This window comes from Haliaeetus leucocephalus, unplaced genomic scaffold (genome assembly GCF_000737465.1).
Source record: "Haliaeetus leucocephalus isolate CR32 unplaced genomic scaffold, Haliaeetus_leucocephalus-4.0 Scaffold1007, whole genome shotgun sequence".
Taxonomy (NCBI): domain Eukaryota; kingdom Metazoa; phylum Chordata; class Aves; order Accipitriformes; family Accipitridae; genus Haliaeetus; species Haliaeetus leucocephalus.
The window spans coordinates 3,677,524-3,697,630 of record NW_010973443.1 but is presented as its reverse complement, the minus strand read 5'-3'; the positions used below and the strand labels follow the sequence as shown (position 1 = coordinate 3,697,630).

The 20,107-nt window shown below is 36.8% G+C and overlaps 1 protein-coding gene across 10 annotated transcripts in view; it reads left to right on the top strand.

Annotated features, from left to right (window-relative positions):
* SMCHD1 (structural maintenance of chromosomes flexible hinge domain containing 1) overlaps positions 1–14,089 on the top strand; it is a 90,034-nt gene extending 75,945 nt beyond the window's left edge. For 8 of the 10 annotated variants that reach the window (XM_010584867.1, XM_010584864.1, XM_010584862.1 and 5 more), the window contains 11 exons: positions 1,555–1,681; positions 1,846–1,965; positions 3,352–3,437; positions 4,489–4,611; positions 4,880–5,070; positions 5,889–5,998; positions 7,318–7,388; positions 9,065–9,236; positions 11,245–11,403; positions 12,123–12,243; positions 13,183–13,579. In XM_010584867.1, the coding sequence (XP_010583169.1) occupies positions 1,555–1,681; positions 1,846–1,965; positions 3,352–3,437; positions 4,489–4,611; positions 4,880–5,070; positions 5,889–5,998; positions 7,318–7,388; positions 9,065–9,236; positions 11,245–11,403; positions 12,123–12,243; positions 13,183–13,288 (1,386 nt within the window). In that variant the 3' untranslated portion in view covers positions 13,289–13,579. Of the gene's footprint in view, positions 1–1,554; positions 1,682–1,845; positions 1,966–3,351; positions 3,438–4,488; positions 4,612–4,879; positions 5,071–5,888; positions 5,999–7,317; positions 7,389–9,064; positions 9,237–11,244; positions 11,404–12,122; positions 12,244–13,182 lie in introns of all 10 variants that reach the window. The other 2 variants (XR_775456.1, XR_775457.1) reach the window with 2 other exon arrangements.
* Positions 14,090–20,107: the final 6,018 nt, after the last annotated feature.

Genomic DNA, 20,107 nt, shown 5'->3' with positions numbered 1-20,107 from the left:
TTACCTCCATGTACTAGTAACCTGCCACTGAGACATTGTAACCTAAATACTCCAGTATTGCTTCAGTGACTAAGCTAACAACCTATGTAATGGGGGGGGGGGGGGGGGGAGGGGGGGCGGGTTTTTTTTTTTTTTGTTTTTTTGGTATTTTTTTTTCGTAAACACATGCTTTTTCTTTCTACATATATATTCCTGGTTTCTTGGGGGGGGTGTTCTGCTTTCTCATTACTGTGATCTGATGAGATCCTACTGCTTTTGACAGTAACTTGTGCTCCCTAGTCTTCCATCAGGAGTAATTCCATTTAAGTGAATCCCGTATCTCTTCCCCCTTCAGGCAGTTTTCAGTTGTCTAGTTTATACTGAGTTCTCTGACTTTAGACAACTCACAAAACTCTTGCGGCAAGGATTTGTTGGTTGTGATGCAATGTACTTTTCATATGAAGACTAATAATGGGAAGGGGAGGGGATACACTAGTGTTTTTTTAAGTATCTTGAAATTGTTCCATCTTGTTTATAAATATAATTATGTTCAGTTAGCATCAGTGTAATGAAGCTGATAATCTGATGTGTTTACCCTTACACTGAGGTTCAAGAATACTAAACTTGTTTAACGAAGAAAAATGTTTAGATTTTTATTAGTATAAATTTTCTAAGGAAAAGATATTTCCACTACAGACTACTTCTCCTGATTAAATATGTAGCTACAATATTTTTGAAAGCCATGAAGACTATCTTTGAAGGTTATATATCTATCTCTTCTTTTAGGCCGCAGCCACCTCTCTTGATTTGGCCAGTTGAGTAGCAATTTCTACATGTTAAAGGTGGAAACAGTATGAGTTTTATTATAAGCATTATTCATTTTATGCATGATACCTTTCCCAAAGTAACAGCACATTTAGATATTACCTATACTAATTTTATTTCTGTTTATCATTCTTTATGGTTTTATAATATTTCCTGTGTTTGTAAAGAAAGGTGAAGGATTTAGTTTGTCTTTTCAATAAGGCATTGATAAGAAATGGGATGCTCATGTTAGTGTTTGGACATGTATTGTTCATTCATTTGGGACCTGCTGTCTACTTCCATGGTAACAGCAGTCACTTTAACTCAGCAATGGGAATAGTTTCTTTTTCCTTCTCTGTGCTTATGCATTGGGTCTTTGTTTTTAATGTTCCATTTGCATTTGTTCACATGCTGAATGAGGTAAATCTGAGGAAATCTTGCTTATGGGACAGTGCAGAGAATATTTTTTCTGAGCATATATATCTGAAATAAAATACATAGCCAAAAATAATAAGACTTTTTAAACAGGTAAAATGACAATCTTAATTCTTAAATAATAAAATAGTTACTGCTAAATCTTTGTATTTTACTTCTGTTTATTAGGTATAAAAGGCATTTCCAAGCCAATACTTAAAACTGTAGTGATATTGTATAGACATCATGTGTTAGGTAACTTAAAAGTTTTAGTATTTGAAGAATGTTTATTTTATTTTGTGTGTTACCTCAAGTGTGAACATAAACTTAGGTATGTTTGTTTGTTTGTTTTATTAGAATCTAGTGCTGGCTGAAAACAGCCCTGGAAGAGATAGCAGTGAATATATTCTTGTATTTGAGCCAGATCTGCCAGCTTTGAAAAAACCTTTGGAACCATACTGTCTGTCATTTATGTTTTACAATGGTATGTTTCAATTACTCTAAAATGCTTGCTTTTACTTAGAACCAACTATTTTTAGGTCCATAATACTTCTTCAGAACTGTGTAATAGCTTAATAGATTTTTGCTGATGTTTCAACCAACTAAGTATGTTACTGTATTTTCTTCTAAAAATATTTATTTCTATAGATTTCAAGAAGCAGCAACAGATGGCAACACTTACAAGGGAGAGAGACCAATTATCTCAGTCCATAGGTGTTTACAGAAATTGGTTTGATACTACTAATCAGCTTGTTACTGAAATTAAATGTAAGTTCAATCAAATATGTAAATAAATTTCCTGTGAATTAGACTTTTTTTCCTTTTTTTTACTTTTGAGAATACAGAGGGGGAGAAAAATTGGTACCGAAATCATGAGATGCAGTAATTAGAGGGGAGCAGAAGGGAGTATATCTTTGCATTAGCAGGGAAGCATCTAGTTATTTAGACAGACCTACTTGTAAAGGGTCTTGATTTGAGGTAGAACATCTTATATCAGAATGGGTCAAAAGGAGGAATAAAACACTGAAGCTGGTGGTCTGATTCAGTTTTTCCATGACTGCCTTGTACTCCCATCTTTGCAATGGATGTGTGAACGCTCATCCATCTGGAAATTCAACAATTGCCTAAAAACAATTTAGGGAATGAACTATAGATAAACCTCTTTCAAAACGTTAGTCTTACATTTTCAAAATGTTACTTTTTTGCCCCACATTTGACCCTATATACATTATTCAAAAGTATTGTGTAGCTATTAATTGTTTATGTTCTTCAGCAAATGTAATCCTTTATAAAGTCTGTTAAAACAGCAGAGCATTGTGAGGGCAGTGATTTATGGGAATGGGAGAGATGAAGGAAATGTTTTCTTTGCATTATTTTTTTTGTTTGAATCATCCTATCTGTTGATCAGAAGGTTTGTTTTAATAGATGCATTTTGAATTTTTATTTTAAGTAATCACTAAATGTAAATAAAGCATGCTGGAATTAGAAGATGGTGCTTTTTCTTGTAATTTTAGTACAGGGCTATGACTCTGTTACTTCCTTACTGCATGTTGTCATTACGGATGCAAATTCCTGAATTCCGGTGTGAAAGGCAAAAAGTTTTGTTTCCTATTTGCAGATTTTTGCACATCTCTAGAGTAAGTTAGAGCACAACATTATACTTCATGCTTCAATAACATTTCCAAATATAAACCTGTTTGAATAGAGTAGAAAGCAACTCATCTGTTTAATATTTTTTTTCCCAAAATTGCTTCAGTTCAGATATGAGAGTTGTCCAGAAAGTGGTGTCCCATATAAGAGACAAAAGAGGGTAGTGCTAGCTACTACTCCTCCCTTCCTTCTTGCCATTTCACCTGTTAGAGAACCATTTGGAAAGACAATTGAGGATGAAAAGAGCTTACATCCTCAGACTGATCTAAGAACTGGCCCCATTGCTTCCTGAAGCTGAAGGAGATGGCAGCTGCTGAAATTGCTTAGAAGCTGGACAAATCACAAAATCTTTCTGGACAAATTCTGATATTCTGTGCTGAAATTAAGAAGTAGATAGGATCAGCTGTGCGTGGCATAATTCTGAAAAGCTGTAAGAAATTCTGTAAGAAGTGTTCCATTGCTTTCTAATATTTCCTTACTCTTTGTTGATTTTATTGGTTTCAGGTCAGGTTAAAGAAGCTGAAACAAGAGAAACTCACCTGAAGAACGAACTGAGAAAACACCAGATTGAATTACCACAGACAAACACAGTATGGCTTATTTCTTACTAAACTCCATAACATCTTAAAAATAAATCTAATCTTAATATGAAATTGATATCATTATATAACATTATTGAATCACACTGGTATATACACAAGCACCTGTTACCGAAACCCTGAAAGTTTAAACCATGAGGAAAATTTGTGGATCAATACCAAACTTAAATTTTACTGCTCTACCAATATGACTGTCTCTTAAAGAAACTGCTAGAGGAATAAGAAAAATGTCTAATTTATATCCTGATCTTGGTTTTGCCTTTCTGCTAAGGTTACCAGTTGTGTTACTGGTACTGCTAGTTCTCATAATTTTTTTTTGCAGGCTGATCAATATACAATGGATGTATTCTGGCATAAGTAGACCAAAGGAAAACACTTCTTTTCAGAGAATTAGAGAATTTCATATGTTACTGCCAAAGCTGATGTAAAAAGAAGTTTGAAAGATTCAGGGCAATCTACCCCATCACTAATTTCCCATAAAGATCCAATTATATCTTAAAGAAACTCTAGGGACAGTTTTCAAACTACTAACATTTTGAAAAAAAAAAAAAAAGTAAACAATCAGTTATCTTTAGATCAAATAAAAACAAGTGTTACAGTCATTAATCACAAATCAATAGAATTAAATTATACACATTCTGCAATCATGATACCCAAATTCCCCCTGCTGGCTGAATTTTTCAGGGCTGGATATAGTCCCTTTGTAAAATGGTTTCTTTTTGTACATTTGTGGTTGTCTCTTCCTGCTGATTTAAATTTTCTTCAGTTTTGGCTCTAATAAAGCTCCAGTAGCTCTTTGTGAAAAGCTTCCTGAAGTCTTTAAAAGAAAAAAGTAGTAATAAAAAAGTTCATAGTCACAACTACAGTGTGCGTCCTTTTGCTCTCCTCTGAGATTATATGCAGTGGTCCCCTATATATTAAGAGTCTGTTTCAGATTATTGAATGTTTTTTTTTAGGAACTTGACTGACAGCAGATAAAGTAACTACTTCTACAGCTCAGCCCAATGGTGCATGCTTGCTAACTTTAAATTTTAATTCTCAGCTTCAGTATGTGGATTCTCTTATAAAACAAAAGATGTTGGATCAAGAAAGAGTAATGAAACAGCCAAGACGAACTTGTACCCTCCCAAACTATCCAAAAGGCAACCAGGATATTTTAGGCAAGGTGAGTTTTCTCTCAGAGCCTTCAAATGAGTTTTGTTGGTTCCAGGAAGTGGTAGTGATGGAAAATTAGTCAACTGAATATGCAAGTAATTTTTGAGGAGTATTAAAAAGAGATAGCATTCTCAACCCATCAGATGACCAGCTCTTCTAACAGAGCCATCAACAGGGGAATTAAATGTCTGGTTGAAGCTGCAGGATGATTGTAATTAGTATGAAAAGGGGAGGTGGTCTTGGCTTCTATTTTGACTATTCTAACTTCTGTGGTACAGATTGCACATTTAGCTCAAATTGAGGATAATGAAGCAGCAAAAGTTATCTCTTGGCATTTGGCAAGCGACATGGACTGTGTAGTCACACTGACTACTGAAGCCGCTCGTTCTATTTTTGATGAAACTCAAGGTCGACAACAAGTGTTACCCCTTGATTCTATTTACAAGAAGACACTCCCTGATTGGAACAGGTAGAGAAAAAACAAAGAAATTTGTGCATTTGTATTAAATACTTCTTCAACATTTTTTTTTTCTAATTTGTATTTTAAACTTTACTCCTATTAAAGATTCAAAGCATAAAATTTCTGGCATCATAATTACAGCAACAGTAATGTCACTTGAAATGTTAGCTGAAATAATAGCCTTGTATCTTTAACTGCTGTGCTTTGTTCTTTATTTAATAGTGTGTTTCTGTTAAAAAGAGAAGACAAATCTATCTATTTTTTTCCTTCATTCCTACATGTTTTCTAGAACAGGAACTTTTTTTAAATAATTCTAGTCCTTCAAATCAAATTCTAACTTTTTTTAAAAATTGAATTCCAAAGTACATTCCTTAAAATCATCTGTAGTAATAGAATGTCATTCTGCTGGTTTGGTTTCCTGGAAGATAAATGAAAATATAATAATTCTGTGCCTGAAAATAATTTGCTTATGAAGATGACTGCTAATATCATCAAGAATGACTTTTAGAAAACATATCATGTGCAGATGTATTTATAAGGTCAAAAATCTCAGTTTTTATAAAATAGTGTATTAAAACTTGTCCGTAAAATCAGTCATATGAACTTGTTGGATATATGTCTTATTACAAATAAGTGTTTCAACAAAGCATCTTTAATATAACTGGCATTTCAGATAATGTTGGGATCACTTAGCACCTAATGTGGAAGTGTTAAGATGCATTCAATTCATTTTGACATTTCTGACTAGATTCTCAGAAGCAATAATGAAATAAGGACAAATTACTTTTTTCTCTTCTTCTCCCTCACTCTCCCCTTTCTTTAACTAGGCCTTTGCCTCACTTAAGAAATGGAAAAATCTTCTTCAGACCTATTGGAAATCCTGTATTTGCCAGAGATCTGTTAGCATTTCCAGATAATGTAGAGCATTGTCAAACAGGTAAATGATATTAAAGAAATTGTTCATAACTTCTTTCTTTTTAATAAATGAAATACAGAAACATCACAAACCATAATCCATTCAGTAATCTTCCTTGAGACATTTACAAATACCAGTGTAGATTCCTCATGAGGTCTGCTGGTAAAAAGATGATGACATTAGCAAACAAGAGTTGTGAAAATTTCAGCAATGACCACTGTCTTCTGCTAGTTGTTTTATTTTTATTTTCTCTACTGTATATACTAGAGGTTTTTTCTTTTTTAAATTACTGCAGCATTATCTTACTCCCAAGCTCATGTAAGCAGAAACTGACAATCGTGATACTGGTTTTATATTTTCATATTGCATATGTTACTGCTTTTGTTAGGCTGTTTTTTCCAGTACACTGTAATGTGTAGATTAATGTACACTGAGACCAAACTGTACATGACTATGTATGTTATGCTTAAATAGTTACAGTGAGAATAAGCTTTCAATTTTTATGTATATTGCAGTTTAGGGAACCATCATCCTCTCGCTCTTTCTAACAACTTAGCAGTACCTACCTTTTCCTACACTCTTTTTCTTAAATTAAGTAGACCTACTCCTTTATATGGAGAGTTGGGATCTGTAAGTAGTTCAATAAGTTTTTTATTTTACTTCACAACTTCCCAGTATTGAAATAATCCTCTCTACTGTTAATAAAAAACAATTTTTAGTCCACTTTATTTTCAGAAATTTTGATATTGTAAGAGACTTTAACTAGAAATTCTTCTTAGTGTCCCTTGGGGGAATTTGAAAACCACATTGCTTGACATACCTCATGCAAGGCTACATCAAGTTAGACTTTGTATAGAACAGTCTTTTATTAGCAGAAGAAAAGTCTTAAACTCAGTTGGATCATCAGCCTGTGAATGTTTTTTTTTCTTTGATAACACACTGAATATTAAGAAACATTAAGAAACTAAGAACACAATTCAAGGAGGACTTAAAATTATCATTTATATAATTTCCTAAAACTTGGGATTTTATTATGTGTTTCGTCATAAATGTGAATGTAAGATATCAAGAGAGTAATTTGGTGGAAAAAACAGTCAATTATGCCATAAGGCAATTAAACATAGTAAATTTTTTTCTTTATGAAGTCTTAGATGAAAAAAGAAGATTGCATATTTATCTCAATCTCAGAATAAAATTTCATTGAAAAAAGATCATGCACATGCTATTTCCCTTGCACTTATCTGAAAAGCTGTAATAATGATGCCTCAGAATTGATTTTTCAAAATTCAGGTTATTTTGTTGCGGAGAAATTTCATGGTTCAAAAAATTATATTTTTCAGTGTTTGGGATGCTCTTGGGTGACACTATCATTATAGATAACTTGGATGCTGCCAACCATTACAGAAAAGAGGTATGTTTCAATTATTATTGATATTTTTTTAAAACAAATATTTTGCATAGCTACATATTTAATACATTACAAACTTAGAACGATTGCTAAGTTTAATGCTGCATTAGCTGTAAATGTGCTTACTGTCTGTAGGTCTCGATGCACTTAACAGTGAATGAAATCTTTATTATTGGCACTGACAAAATTACCTTCATTCAACAAATTCCATGTGAATGTTGCCATGAAGCATGGGACCATGTTTTTAAAGATAAACATTTTTAATTTTGCTGTTAGTGTTAAATGCAAGTTCTTCAGTACTTTCCTAGTCCCAGTATGTATAATAAAACACAGGAGTGTGAGGCACATGATGAAATTTCAGATCCACTAAAATTACTAAAGTCTTGATGTGAAATTTACTAGACCTTTTTCTGACCCATTTTATTTAGGTTTAATGGGACACATTTTGGCAGGCAAGAGTCTCTGAGGAAGTCCTGACACTGGGCACTTTCTGTTTCAGCTTATGAGTTTGCTAGAATTGAAATAATGATTCAGCATAAGAATGTAGAACTGTATGATTAAATATTAAGCTCTTGGGGCTGGACATTCTTTTTTTTTTTTTTTCTTCCCCTCTCCAGAAAAATAAGAAATTGTACTGCAGGGTTGTTCTTAAGAGAACAACAAGTTAATAAGGAATCTCTGGTGGCATCTAAAATTGGCTGCCTGTTTCGTTCTTTCAGAGTCAGCACAGCACGGATTTCCTGCTCTATGCTCTGGGCCTGACCAGCTCTTTTGCTCTATGATTCCATTCCCTTTTTAATGGCTACCACTAGCTGGTAACCTGGGAACAAGGACTGTCCTGAATGTTTCCAGAGTGTCTCAGAAATATGGATATACTCATAGTAAAAAACAGATGATTGATGTAAATATTTTAATTTTCATCATGTGTTATAACCACTTCAGTGTCCATCAAGTGAACAAATAGCTACCATTTTCAACTGTGAAGACTGTGTGTGCTTCTTTCATCAAAAAGTATATATTTTTTACTGAAAAATCTAACAGAAAAGGCAGGAGAGTCAGGTCTTGGTTGTTAATCAGTGTCAGGAGACTGACCATCTGTGTCTGTTCAGGAAAAGGAGTTTGTATATGTGGTCATTTCTCAAAATGAGGTCTGGGTCATTTCACTTGGTCAGTCTGTCACCCCATTTTTTCCAGTCACTCACCACAGGTAAATTTTATCAACTTTATGGAAGTTTTATTGAATATGTTATAAGAAATAAATCCCTTGGAATTTAGATGCTTTAAATCTTGTGCATTTCAAAAAAAAAAAAGCCATCTTCATGAACTAATTGAATAAGTGCTCACATTTTTTATCAACACTGATTTTTATTGCCATTACTTCATAGTGTATGTTGATAATTATCTTTTTCCCAGTATAGATCTAAATTCTGCCTCCAGAGTTCTGTTAAAATCTGAGGACACAAAAAAAACCCAAAAATCTAGTCTTCATAATTATCAACAGTACTGTTTAATATATGCATTCTATTACTTGTAAGCAGAAGTCATGAAATGTAAATAAGTTCTCATTAGAGAACAAGCTGTATCATAGTTGAAAAACACAAAGCTTCACAACAGCATTGCTAAAAACTTAGATTTTCCCTGGAGTTACTAATTTAGTATCACTTTTTATACCTGTGTAGGTTGTAAAAATTACACATTGCCCTACTTTGCTGACTAGGGAAGGAGACAGGATTCGCAGCAATGGAAAATTTGGAGGCCTTCAGAATAAAGCTCCTCCAATGGACAAACTCAGAGGAATGGTATTTGGAGCACCTATGCCAAAACTTTACTCTACTTTCTCTGGACAGATAGGTGGGTTAATGAAGTCATGAAAATACAAAACTTCCAAAAATATATTGCTTGCCTATGTTTGTTATTCTTTAATGTAATATAAAAAGGAAAACTTCAATTTAGCATAAAATTATTTTAAGAAATGTGGCCTGTACAATGTCCTATTTATGAATTTTCTTAAAAGCTGATAGCTATTAAATTTCCTGAAAGCAAAAATAATGATCATGAGATATTCCCCCTTTTTCTTAGTCTTATTAAAGCAAGAGTATAAGCAGTAGTAATCATTCAAACAGCAGGCATCCTTGAAAAACACGTTTCAGGTCTTCTTCCTTCAGAAACAGCATACATCAGTACACCAGTTTAGAATGTCTTACTGTGCAAGTAAGCTCTATGAAGCAGTGATAGAAAAATTCCTGTTCTCATCAGTTATGCACAACATCTACATTATTTCCCTAAGAAGAAGATGCCTTATATTTCCTGCAGGATCACTTATATTTCATTATGTGCTTGGATTCTTCCTTTCAGAATAAAGGTTATAAATTAAGTTAAAAGATGGCACCTTATGACATGTAACAGCTGACCTGACTGACTTGTAAAACATTGAAGTGTCTTATTCACAAATAAGATTGTTCTTAAATACTTAGTTTTCAAAAGAAAGGACATGAAGTTTTTCCATAACATTATACCTAGAAATGTGCAGTGGAAAGGGGACGGGGGAACGATAGAAAGAACACATGTACTTATTGGAGTAGCCTTATATATGAGCAAACTACTTAACATTGACCAGTTGAGGGAGAAAAAAAGAGTAAAAAGATCTTTCCTAGGCATTTCAGTAAAAATATATTACATATAGGAAAAACGTAGTAAGCATTTCAGCTACAGGCTGAAATATGCTGGTTTTAGCACACTATATTTTTCTATCACCACATTTTCAATTGTTGAACTCAATTATTACCCAATGTGAATTAAATTGGAATTGTCTATAATTTAGTACAGGAACAATCATGGTAAATTGGGCATGTTTTAATTTCGCTTGGACTAAACATTTAAGGAAAATAGTAGTGAAATTCCATATAAAGGACAGCACCTCTTTACGCAAGATTTGTTTTGAACTGAATTTCAGCCTTAACGTTAGTTCTGACTTGCTCTTCTACTATGTTTGTAGCATAAAAGGAAAGCAGTTACTTAAACTGTGATTACACTGACAATGTACTTCTAAAATAAACTGTACTAAGAATTTACAGTGCCTTTTGTCAGTCTGCAGTAACTATCTGTGTGAATGCTTTCTCCCTGTGGCAAATGTAAGGTAATTTAGTGTTCACTTAAGCTTTGTGCAAGCTTCCTCATATTCACCACAAAGTAAAATGAATGAGCCTGGGCTAACATGCGTGAACCTTTTCTTTATTCCTTGACATATTTATTCAATGCCTGGACAAAGAAAAATTCTTTGTCTCATATGTTAAAAGAGGAACAAAGTTTGTCAGCAAAATACACCCTTGTTTACCTGAGTCTACTGCTGTCTCCTTGTTTAAATTTCTGTAGGTGGGACAAAGTGAAACTCAGTAAATGTTCTCTTGTTCCACAAGGTGGACTAGAATTCAAGTCAGTAATACAAGCTTCAGCTTTGCAGCACTAAAAGCAAAACATACTACAAGCACACTTAATGGCATCAAAGTTAGAGAATTCAGTCTGGAGCACACAAGTGACAAGATATGTAAAGAAATACTTGTTTGCCACATCATTTTCAGGGTTCACTGGTAATTTACTCTGATCTAAGATATGGGCTGAAAAAGAAAAGAGGAATCAAAATGTTAGATGTGATTATTTTTTTTCAGTCTGTCTTTACAGTCATTTTAAGAACAGCCACTGGTCCACTATAAATTTGAGTGGGGGTTTTTTAAGTAGTGTTTTTGAAAGATATATTTTCTTGTGAATCTTATACATTGTCTGGATTGTATTTGGTAGCCTTCTAAATCAAAATGACCACTTATTTACTGTTTTGTGTTTTATTATTTTATTCTTCAATTAGATCTTCTTCAGCAATACCGTGCAGCAGTGGTGAAACTTGAAAATGTGAATAAGGACCTTGCTTTACATTTGCAGTCACTTAACACTCCAGAAATGCAGAAGAAAAAACAGGAACTTGCCGAACAAGAGAAAAGCCTCAAGCTAATAGAGCAAAAATTGGGTAGGTTATTGTATTATATTTTTGGTGTCCTAAAGGAGAACAACTGTTAACTGCATCCAGATGTATTCTACTCTTACAAACTAACAGGTTCAAACTATGAAGGAAGATTGTTAAAGTTAATTAAGAGCTTAGAGATGTCTCATTTTAGGGAAGGAATAGAAAAACTGTATGTAGTATGTGCTGTGGATATTGTCTAGACCAGCAGTGCCCTGTAATGTGTTCAGATAATAAAAATGTGGTCAGTTAGTGTCTTGTGAACATGAAACTATGTTCTCACTAATATGAGATTATATAACTATTAGTCTGGCTGGCCCAGTGGTAGAGAACATTGACATTTTTCTGAAATGACTGCGTAGTAAAGAGCTGAATTGCTTTTGCTAAGGAAACACAATCAAAACATTGTAGTATAAAAAGAAACACCCCTAATCCTGCAAGGATAGTATTTCTTAGTTAGAAAAGTTTTTTATGTCAATAACAAATAATTTATAATATTTCAAAATATATTTAAAAAAACAACATTTACTCTGTGACAACTATAAGTAAAGCAAATGTTTTTACCTGTCATCTTTGAACTCAGTTTCAGACATAAGGTAACTATAAAATTTATGGCATGTCTAAAGCCTTACTTCAAAGGTTTAACACCACTGTTACAGGGCCCATTTATAACCAGTAGAATTAATATTTGTTTAAATTTGTTCTTACTTGCAACTTTTTCATAGGTATGACTCCATCAGATAAAGCCACTGAATCATTACTTCAGCCACATCATATGTTAGATATGTCTGACACCCCCATCCCTCCCAAAAGAATGCGAAGAGAAACAGTAAAAAAATTGTATAGGTAAGTCTATTCTGAATCTAGTCACTACTTTCCCATATCCTGAATTCAAAGCAAAAACTAGTTTGTTTTTTTACATGGGAGATTATTTTTTTTTAATTTGTATTTGGATACAATAACCAACAATGAGTAGAGTTTGTGTAAGGCTGATTTTCAAGGTAACTTTTATTTAAAGTTTCTGCTGTTATTTAAGCTTGATATAAAGATACGCTTGCTAATTCTAATTCTGTTTCTCTTTCTGAACTGATTGGCTGGCATCTTTGTGCATTCATGTTCCCCATATTTTCTGGTATATTCAGCTCTGCTGCACCCCAGAAATATTTGAGATGGCTTGGTCTGTCAAGTCTTTTAAGGTTCAATGTCAAATACTGGGCAGATGAACAGAGAAAGAATTTTTCTTACATAACTTTTTCTAAGTAACTGTCTGAGGTGAACTGGTGGTAAAGTATTTAACACAGTTACCTCTCTACCTGTATCTACTTCTACATTGCCTCAGTGGCTAATGAGCATTTGCACACACCTCAAAGAGAAAATCAGGGAAATCTGTAAGTCTGTATCTTTAAAATGACATGGAACTGACTTTTCCATTTCTCGTCTCTCTCCTCATGAGTGCATCATTGTCTTTGCTGAACTATGGTCATATTTTTGAGATTATTTAAATCTTATTCAGTTGGGTTCTCTAAATCTCAGAATGAGTTTTCACTATATTACTATGTCTGTTTATATTTGTTGTTATTTTAATTTTCTTATCCACATGCATTTAAACTGTCTAATATTAGCCTGATGCTATTCCTCATTTTAACGAAATAATTACAGGAATTAGAAGCTGTGCACAAATATGGAGTTTATAATATTTATACTAGTGGGAGCTCTGTGCTTTTGCATCAATTATATCAAATATATGTATAAGTTTATAAGCTACTGTGGTATGTTTTTGTTTAGCTCAGAAGAATGGATCTCCTCTCCCACAAAGAAGCAGCAGCAACAGCAACTGCTGCAAATATCCCCTTCAGAACTTAATGGGACTCCACGAAAGAGAAAGGCATAAGACTGATGAGACTTGCTGAAAATAGCTATGTATTGAAAATGTGAATAAATTCAGTTAAAGGAAATATTCATGTTGTATTACCCATTACTATGAAGATTTTTATACTGATAGAAGATATAAATGTATTTCAGTTAGTAGTAACAAAAATTTAAGTATTTAACATTGATAGCGTAATTTTTGTATAGTTAATTTTCATTTCTAAAAGCTTTCAGAGTTTTTATGTTCATGTGTGAAAAAAGTTTAAAGTATATGCTTTTTTATTTATGAAAAAATTCAATCTTTTCAATAAAACTGCTTCAGTACAAAGCACTGCCAATATAATTGATTGTAATAATTAAGTCAACAGATTGTGCCATGAAATGAGATTTTAATTTTAAAAGCATCCCAGGCTGTCTTGGGGAAGAGAACTTTCTGGACTGCTCAACTGAGCTGTTGAGGCAGTATCGATTTAAAAGGGAGGGTTTGAGCAGTGATATACTGAGATCTAACCACAGCCGTTTGTAGAGCCTTTAGACAGTTAACAACAAGTCAGTATCTAAGGCTGTGTCCAAGGTGTTGATGTGGGAATTCATATCTCCTTCAGACAGTGCCAGTGGAAAAAACAAAGTAGTAACTTGTGAGTATGAAAAGTGCAACAGGTTTACTAGGAGGCTATTTTATGGATTGGGAGAGTGGTGAGTAAGGATACTTCATGGGTGCAAACGAGATACAATATTGTACCAATACTGACCACTTTTCAGCATCTGTATTACCACAACCCTCATAAAAAACTGTGTGTGTATGCAGTTTAAGAGTTGGAAATGGAGACTTAAGCTGAACATAAGAAAATCGTGTTGGGAAGCTGTAGATACCTGGACAGAATTTTACTTTATAAGGCTGTCTCCAGCTTTAAAAAACAAACAAACAAAAAACCCCATTCTGTTGGCTTCATAAATACCTAAAGAAAATTAAGTTTTCCATGGTTTATGAAACAGAGTCTTAAAATGCTAGAGAAAGTAGTCAACAGGTAAATGAGAAAAAAAAAAAAAAGGGAGAGTCAAAGGTTACCTCTAGCGATCTGCATCAGAAGGATTTTAGTAATGTGCAGGGCAGAAGAGGACCAGGCATGATTAAAGATACAATTTCAGCCAGGATGAGAGTAAGCAGCTGGAAATAGGATTGACTGGATGAAAAACATAGGGCAAGAGTAGAAAGCTAAACTTTTGAGGCAGTATAAAAATATTAGTTGAAGCTATGTAAATAAAGAACATAGCAGGAGAAGGGGTTCAAGGATGTGGATGTGTTGGTTCACACCAGCCTCAAAAGAATTTCTGCTTTGGAGTGAAAGTTGCTATCAAGTCTGCTGATTTATATGCACTCAGCAACATACATTTTATATACGGCTTTTCTGAAAAGGGACTTTAAACTTAAAAAGACATGCTGGCATCCTGACAGAAGTTTCATGGCATCCTGCTAGAAGTTTCGGAATGCTGATCACTGGTGCACATCTCTGTGACATTTCTAATAAAACTAAATTTCTCCAAATTAAGGAGAAATTAAGCAGTGCTTTCTGTGGTAGAAGGTTCTTCATAACCTCATGTCTTAAAGATAGTCTAAATTACTTTAGACATCAATTTGTCCTATTCTTAAAGAAAATAAATACATTCAAGTACAACATGTAACACCAGCCAAAAACTGTTAGCCCTGCCTCAGCCCTTTTTCCTTTTTTTCAGCTCTAAGTTTAGACATCAAGACTTGAACCAGGCAGCCATAATGGGGTTTGCCACCTAAGAAATTGTCCCACCGCACCAAGTTACTCGGTAGTACTTCTTTTAAATGCATTTATTTTAATTCTGACATCTGTCTAGCCTCAACCTCCAATCTCTGGATGGCCTTGAATCTTGTTTGTTTAAATACCTATTCCAGCAGAAATGTTTCCTTTTGAAATTCATCTCTTGCCTTCAGTGGTCAGTGTAAGCACTACCAGTGTCATGCGATGTATCTCCCTGCTGGAAGAAGCAAATAGGAAATTAAGGATGATTTCCAGAGTTGTGCAATAGCTATCAGAGATTTCAGGAAATTTCACCAGGGAATTTTCAGGATTTTTCAGCAGAGGGGTTGCAGGTTAATACAGTGCAAGTTACTGCTTTGCATAGCTGTTTAGGACAGCTGATTTGGTCCTGACAAAACATCCAAGCTCTGAAGGTAAGTGTCAGTTGTTTTTTTAGTTTACCCATTCTTTACTCTGTTACAGAGCAAACTAGGGACTAAAAACTAGGGTGTGTATGTTGTCTCACTGATTTCATGAGGGGCTGGTGTAGAGAGCAGTGCAGGAAAAGTGAGAGGGAGCGGTTCTGGCTGGGGCCTGGGCCAGCTCATGGGAACAAGGAGCTGGTTTCTGATGGAGGCCGGAAGCAGCTCCGGGTGGGGAAAGGCTGCTGCCCACTGCTGCACTGTGGGGAGAGGAGCTGGGTGGTGATGGGATGGAGGAGTGGGCTGCAGGCACACCAGGTCAGACCCTGACTGTACTGCAGCCAGTGGCAGCAGCCGCAGAGCAGGGCTGGCTAGGAATCCCCTGGGTTCTCTCTTGGCTGCGGGCACCTCTCCCAGCCCAGGGAGACAGGACTTCACCTTCTTCCTTTTTTTCCAGCAGAGACCCCCAGAGACACTGGCATGGTGCCACTGTCCCAGTGTGAGGTGGTGTCTGCAGTGGGCCTATCGCTGCATGCTGTCAGGAAGCTGAGTAGGAGGCCCATTGCTGTGCCAGGTGACCCCACTCTACACAGCGGGCCCTGTACCCCCCACAGCAGTTTTCCCACTCAGAAGGTAGACAAGATTTCCCCCATCGAAAGACCTGAGACTTGCCCTTTCACCAGCTTGCGACTTTTATTTCTCCCTGCCCCATCAGACCCCAATATCATCGTGTTGTATGCTGGGCTCATCAGCGAAGATGGGAATTAGAGCACCTGTCACTTCAACAAGGAAAGACAGGGGGCCGCACCTCTATGGTGTAAGCTGCTGAGTTCTCTGGTAGGACAGGGAACCTCTGGCAAAAGTCTATCAAGAGGAAACCTAAAGTGAGTCCTGTGCCTAGGCTTGTGTCAGCAACTGTACTTATCTTCTTCCCAGTCTCCCTCCTTTCAGCAGAGGAGAAAACGTCAATGGCAAGGCTTTTTTTTTCCTTCACCTACCTCTAAAGGACCATAGCTTGACTCGGTGCTTAAGCTCTGCTTCCCCTAGGCTAGCGTGTACTTCGTGCTTTCTGCTCTTCCTCTAGCAAGCAGGGATGCAGAGACTGCCTGTGTCAGGTGAGGGGTGATACCCCATGTAACCCAGTGATGTTGGTCAGTGATGTTACCGAAAAACTCAGAATAAAGAACTTGTCAACACCAATGTAGTGTAGATAAGCAGACACTTCTTTATTAATGGCCGGGTGCGCGGGCAAGTCCTCTCACGAACCACGCACACCTGAACACCAAAATCATACACCTTATATTAAACTTATTCATACATATTCATTAGATTTCCGAGTAATGTTATACATATTCATTAGATTTCTGGGAAGTTATTAGCGTATGTAAATGTCCTTTACGCAGGCGCAGTGAAGGTCTCTGGTGGTCTTCAGAAGCCCTCTGGTGGTCTTCCATAGTCTTCCTCACTTTGTCCGATAGTTGACCTTTCATGTGATTCTGCGCAGTACGATTTTTTGCCATCATGTATTAGATTTACATAAAATACATTCAATGTTAATTCTTGAATTTAATATTTCTAGTGATTGGTCCTCAGTCACACCACCTCATCAATATTCTTATACTAAAACAATCATTGGTTAATCTCACTTAACTCTACTGATTGGAATTCTCGTTAATTAGATCAAAGTAAATCTTTGCCAAAGCTTCCGTGGTTAACTGATTTCAGACAATACTCAAATTCTTATAGTTACACATAATACATTTTCTTAAGTTCCTAAGTTCCTATTAATTTGAAATTCTGACATCTGTTATCTAAGTTCTAAATGTTCCTACTAGATGATTTTAACCAATTCCTCCGGCCTTGGTACAGGGCTATACAAGAGATTTCACAGCAGCTGTTAGTTGTTGGTTAAATATATAAAATGCAATACATAATTTTGCTAAAATAGTTCTTATAGTTCCATATTCCTATTAAAATTAAATATGATTAATTCTAACTAATAACAAATCAGTAACAGTGACAAGTCCTTCCTTTCCAAACCACACTGCTGTGGTGTTACAGCCCCACCATTGGGAGCCCTGGCTCCACAACTCTACCATCCCAGTATCACCATCTTCTCCAGTACTTCTCTAGCCACATGTATCTCATCTGTGACTTCCTTCTGCCGCCTCCAGGGCCTCTCCGAGTCCCATTGTCCACCAGGGCTCCAGTTCAGGGAAAGAGCAGTGAGAGGGAAGGAGGAAAGGATAATGCCCACGGGGAGCAAAAGGAAGGCAGAGCAGTAAGCGAGGCAGAGAACCACTGCAGGATGATGCTATACTATCACTACATCAGTAGCCTGGATGAAAAACGCACCCATTCCAAATGTCCGTTGAGACACCCTGTGAGACTTGAGCAGTGTAATTACTGGATGTTTTGCTCTGAAGCCTCCAAAGTAGGTGCATATTTGATGAAGCTAGGTTTATATTGCTATTCTGAATGCCATTTCAACTAAGCTGGTCAAGAGATTTGCAGTCACCATTGATGAATGGTCCATACTGTCAATTGCTCACAATAGGAAGACATGTAAGTTACTTGCTGTAATATGTTTTTTCAAGGGTGCAGTGTCTACAGGTGCATTTTGCAGTTATTCCTCCATCCCTTTTGCTGTGTGTTTCTAGATAACTGGGATCCAGTAGTTCAGCTGGGGGAGAGGGGGAAGTGAAACAAACTCAGTTGTCCTTGGTGAATAAAGCACAACTGAAGTTATGAGCACTCAAGGCAGGTCTAGTTCACTAAGGCGTGTATGTTTTGTGACACAGGAATGGCAATCCTCCATGATATTTGAGAAGTCATGGCAGTCAGGTGAAGTCTCTGGTGATGGGAAAAAGGGAAATATTGCACCCATTTTTAAAAAGGGTAGAAAGGAGGACCCTGGGAACTACCGATCAGGCAGCCTCACCTCTATGCCTGGGAAGATCATGGAACAGATCCTCCTAGAAGCTATGCTAAGGCACATGGAGGACAGGGAGGTGATTCGAGACAGCCAGCATGGCTTCACCAAGGGCAAGGCCTGCTTGACCAACCTAGTGGCCTTCTATGGTGGAGTGACTACATCAGTGGACAAAGGAACAGCTATGGATGTCATCTATCTGGACTTCTGTAAGGCCTTTGACACACAACATCCTTCTCTCTAAATTGGAGAGATATGGATTTGATGGATGGGCTGTTCAGTGGATGAGGAATGAATTGGATGGTCGCATCCAGAGGGTAGTGGTCAACAGCTCAATGTCCAGACAGAAATGGGTGACAAGTGGTGTCCCTCAGGTGTCTGCATTGGGAGAAGTACTGCTTAATATCTTCATCAATGACGTAGTGGGATTGAGGGCACCCTCAGCAAGTCTGCTGACGACACCAAGCTGAGTGGTGCAGTTGACATGCCTGAGGGACAGGATGCCATCCAGAGGGACCTGGACAAGCTTGGGAAGTGGGCCAGTGTGAACCTCATGAGGTTCAACAAGGCCAAGTGCACGGTCCTGCACCTGGGTCATGGCAATCCCCAGTATCAGTACAGGCTGAGGGATGAAGGGATTGAGAGCAGCTCTGCAGAGAAGGACTTGGGGGTACTAGTGGATGAAAAGCTGGACATGAGCCGGCAATGTGCACTTGCAGCCCAGAAAGTCAAGCGTACCCTGGGCTGCATCCAAAGAAGCATGTCCAGCAGGACGAGGGAGGTGATTCTGCCCCTCTGCTCGACTCTGGTGAGACCCCACCTGGAATGCTGCCTCCAGCTCTGGGGTCCTCAGCACAGGGAAGACATGGACCTGTTGGAGCAGGTTCAGAGGAGGGCCACAAAAATGATCAGAGGGATGGAGAACCTCTCCTATGAAGAATGGCTGAGAGAGTTGGGGTTGTTCAGCCTGGAGAGGAGAAGGCTCTGGGGAGACCTTACTGCAGCCTTTCAGTACTTAAAGGGGGCTAATAAGAAAGGTGGGGACAAACTTTTTAGTAGGGCCTGTTGCGAAAGGACATGGGGTAATGGTTTTAACATAAAAGAGGGTAGATTTTGACTAGATAGAAGGAAGACATTTTCTATGATGAGGGTGGTTGGAACAGGTTGCCCAGAGAGGTGGTAGATGCCCTATCCCTGGGAACATTCAAGGCCAGGTTGGACAGGGCTCTGAGCAACCTGATCTAGTTGAAGATGTACCTGTTCATTGCAGGGGGGTTGGACTAGATGACCTTTAAAGTTCCTGCTTCCAACCCAAACCATTCTATGATTCAAAGAACTCCATTTTACTTGACACTGCTCAGGCCTTTGAAGATTCATTAAAAATTAATATTAATTGTTTGGGCAAATATTGTCCCACTCCAGGAGTGAGTTTGCTTCAGACTTTCCATTCCTTCTTTTTGTTGTTAATCCTAACAGTCATTTTCTGCTGATAGCTTCATCCTCCTTTATCACAGCTTGTATTTTCTGCCTCCTCAAGTGTACTTCTCTTTTACTTTCTTTTTTTTCCATGTGATAGCAGCAAAGGAGTCACCGTTGTTTTTAATCTCTTTTCCTAGCCAGTGGAACAGGGGTTCTTAATCAAAGACTTTTATGATTATAGAATGTGGCCAGGGTTGTGGTGGTGTCATTTGATGGACATTTATGGACATTTAATA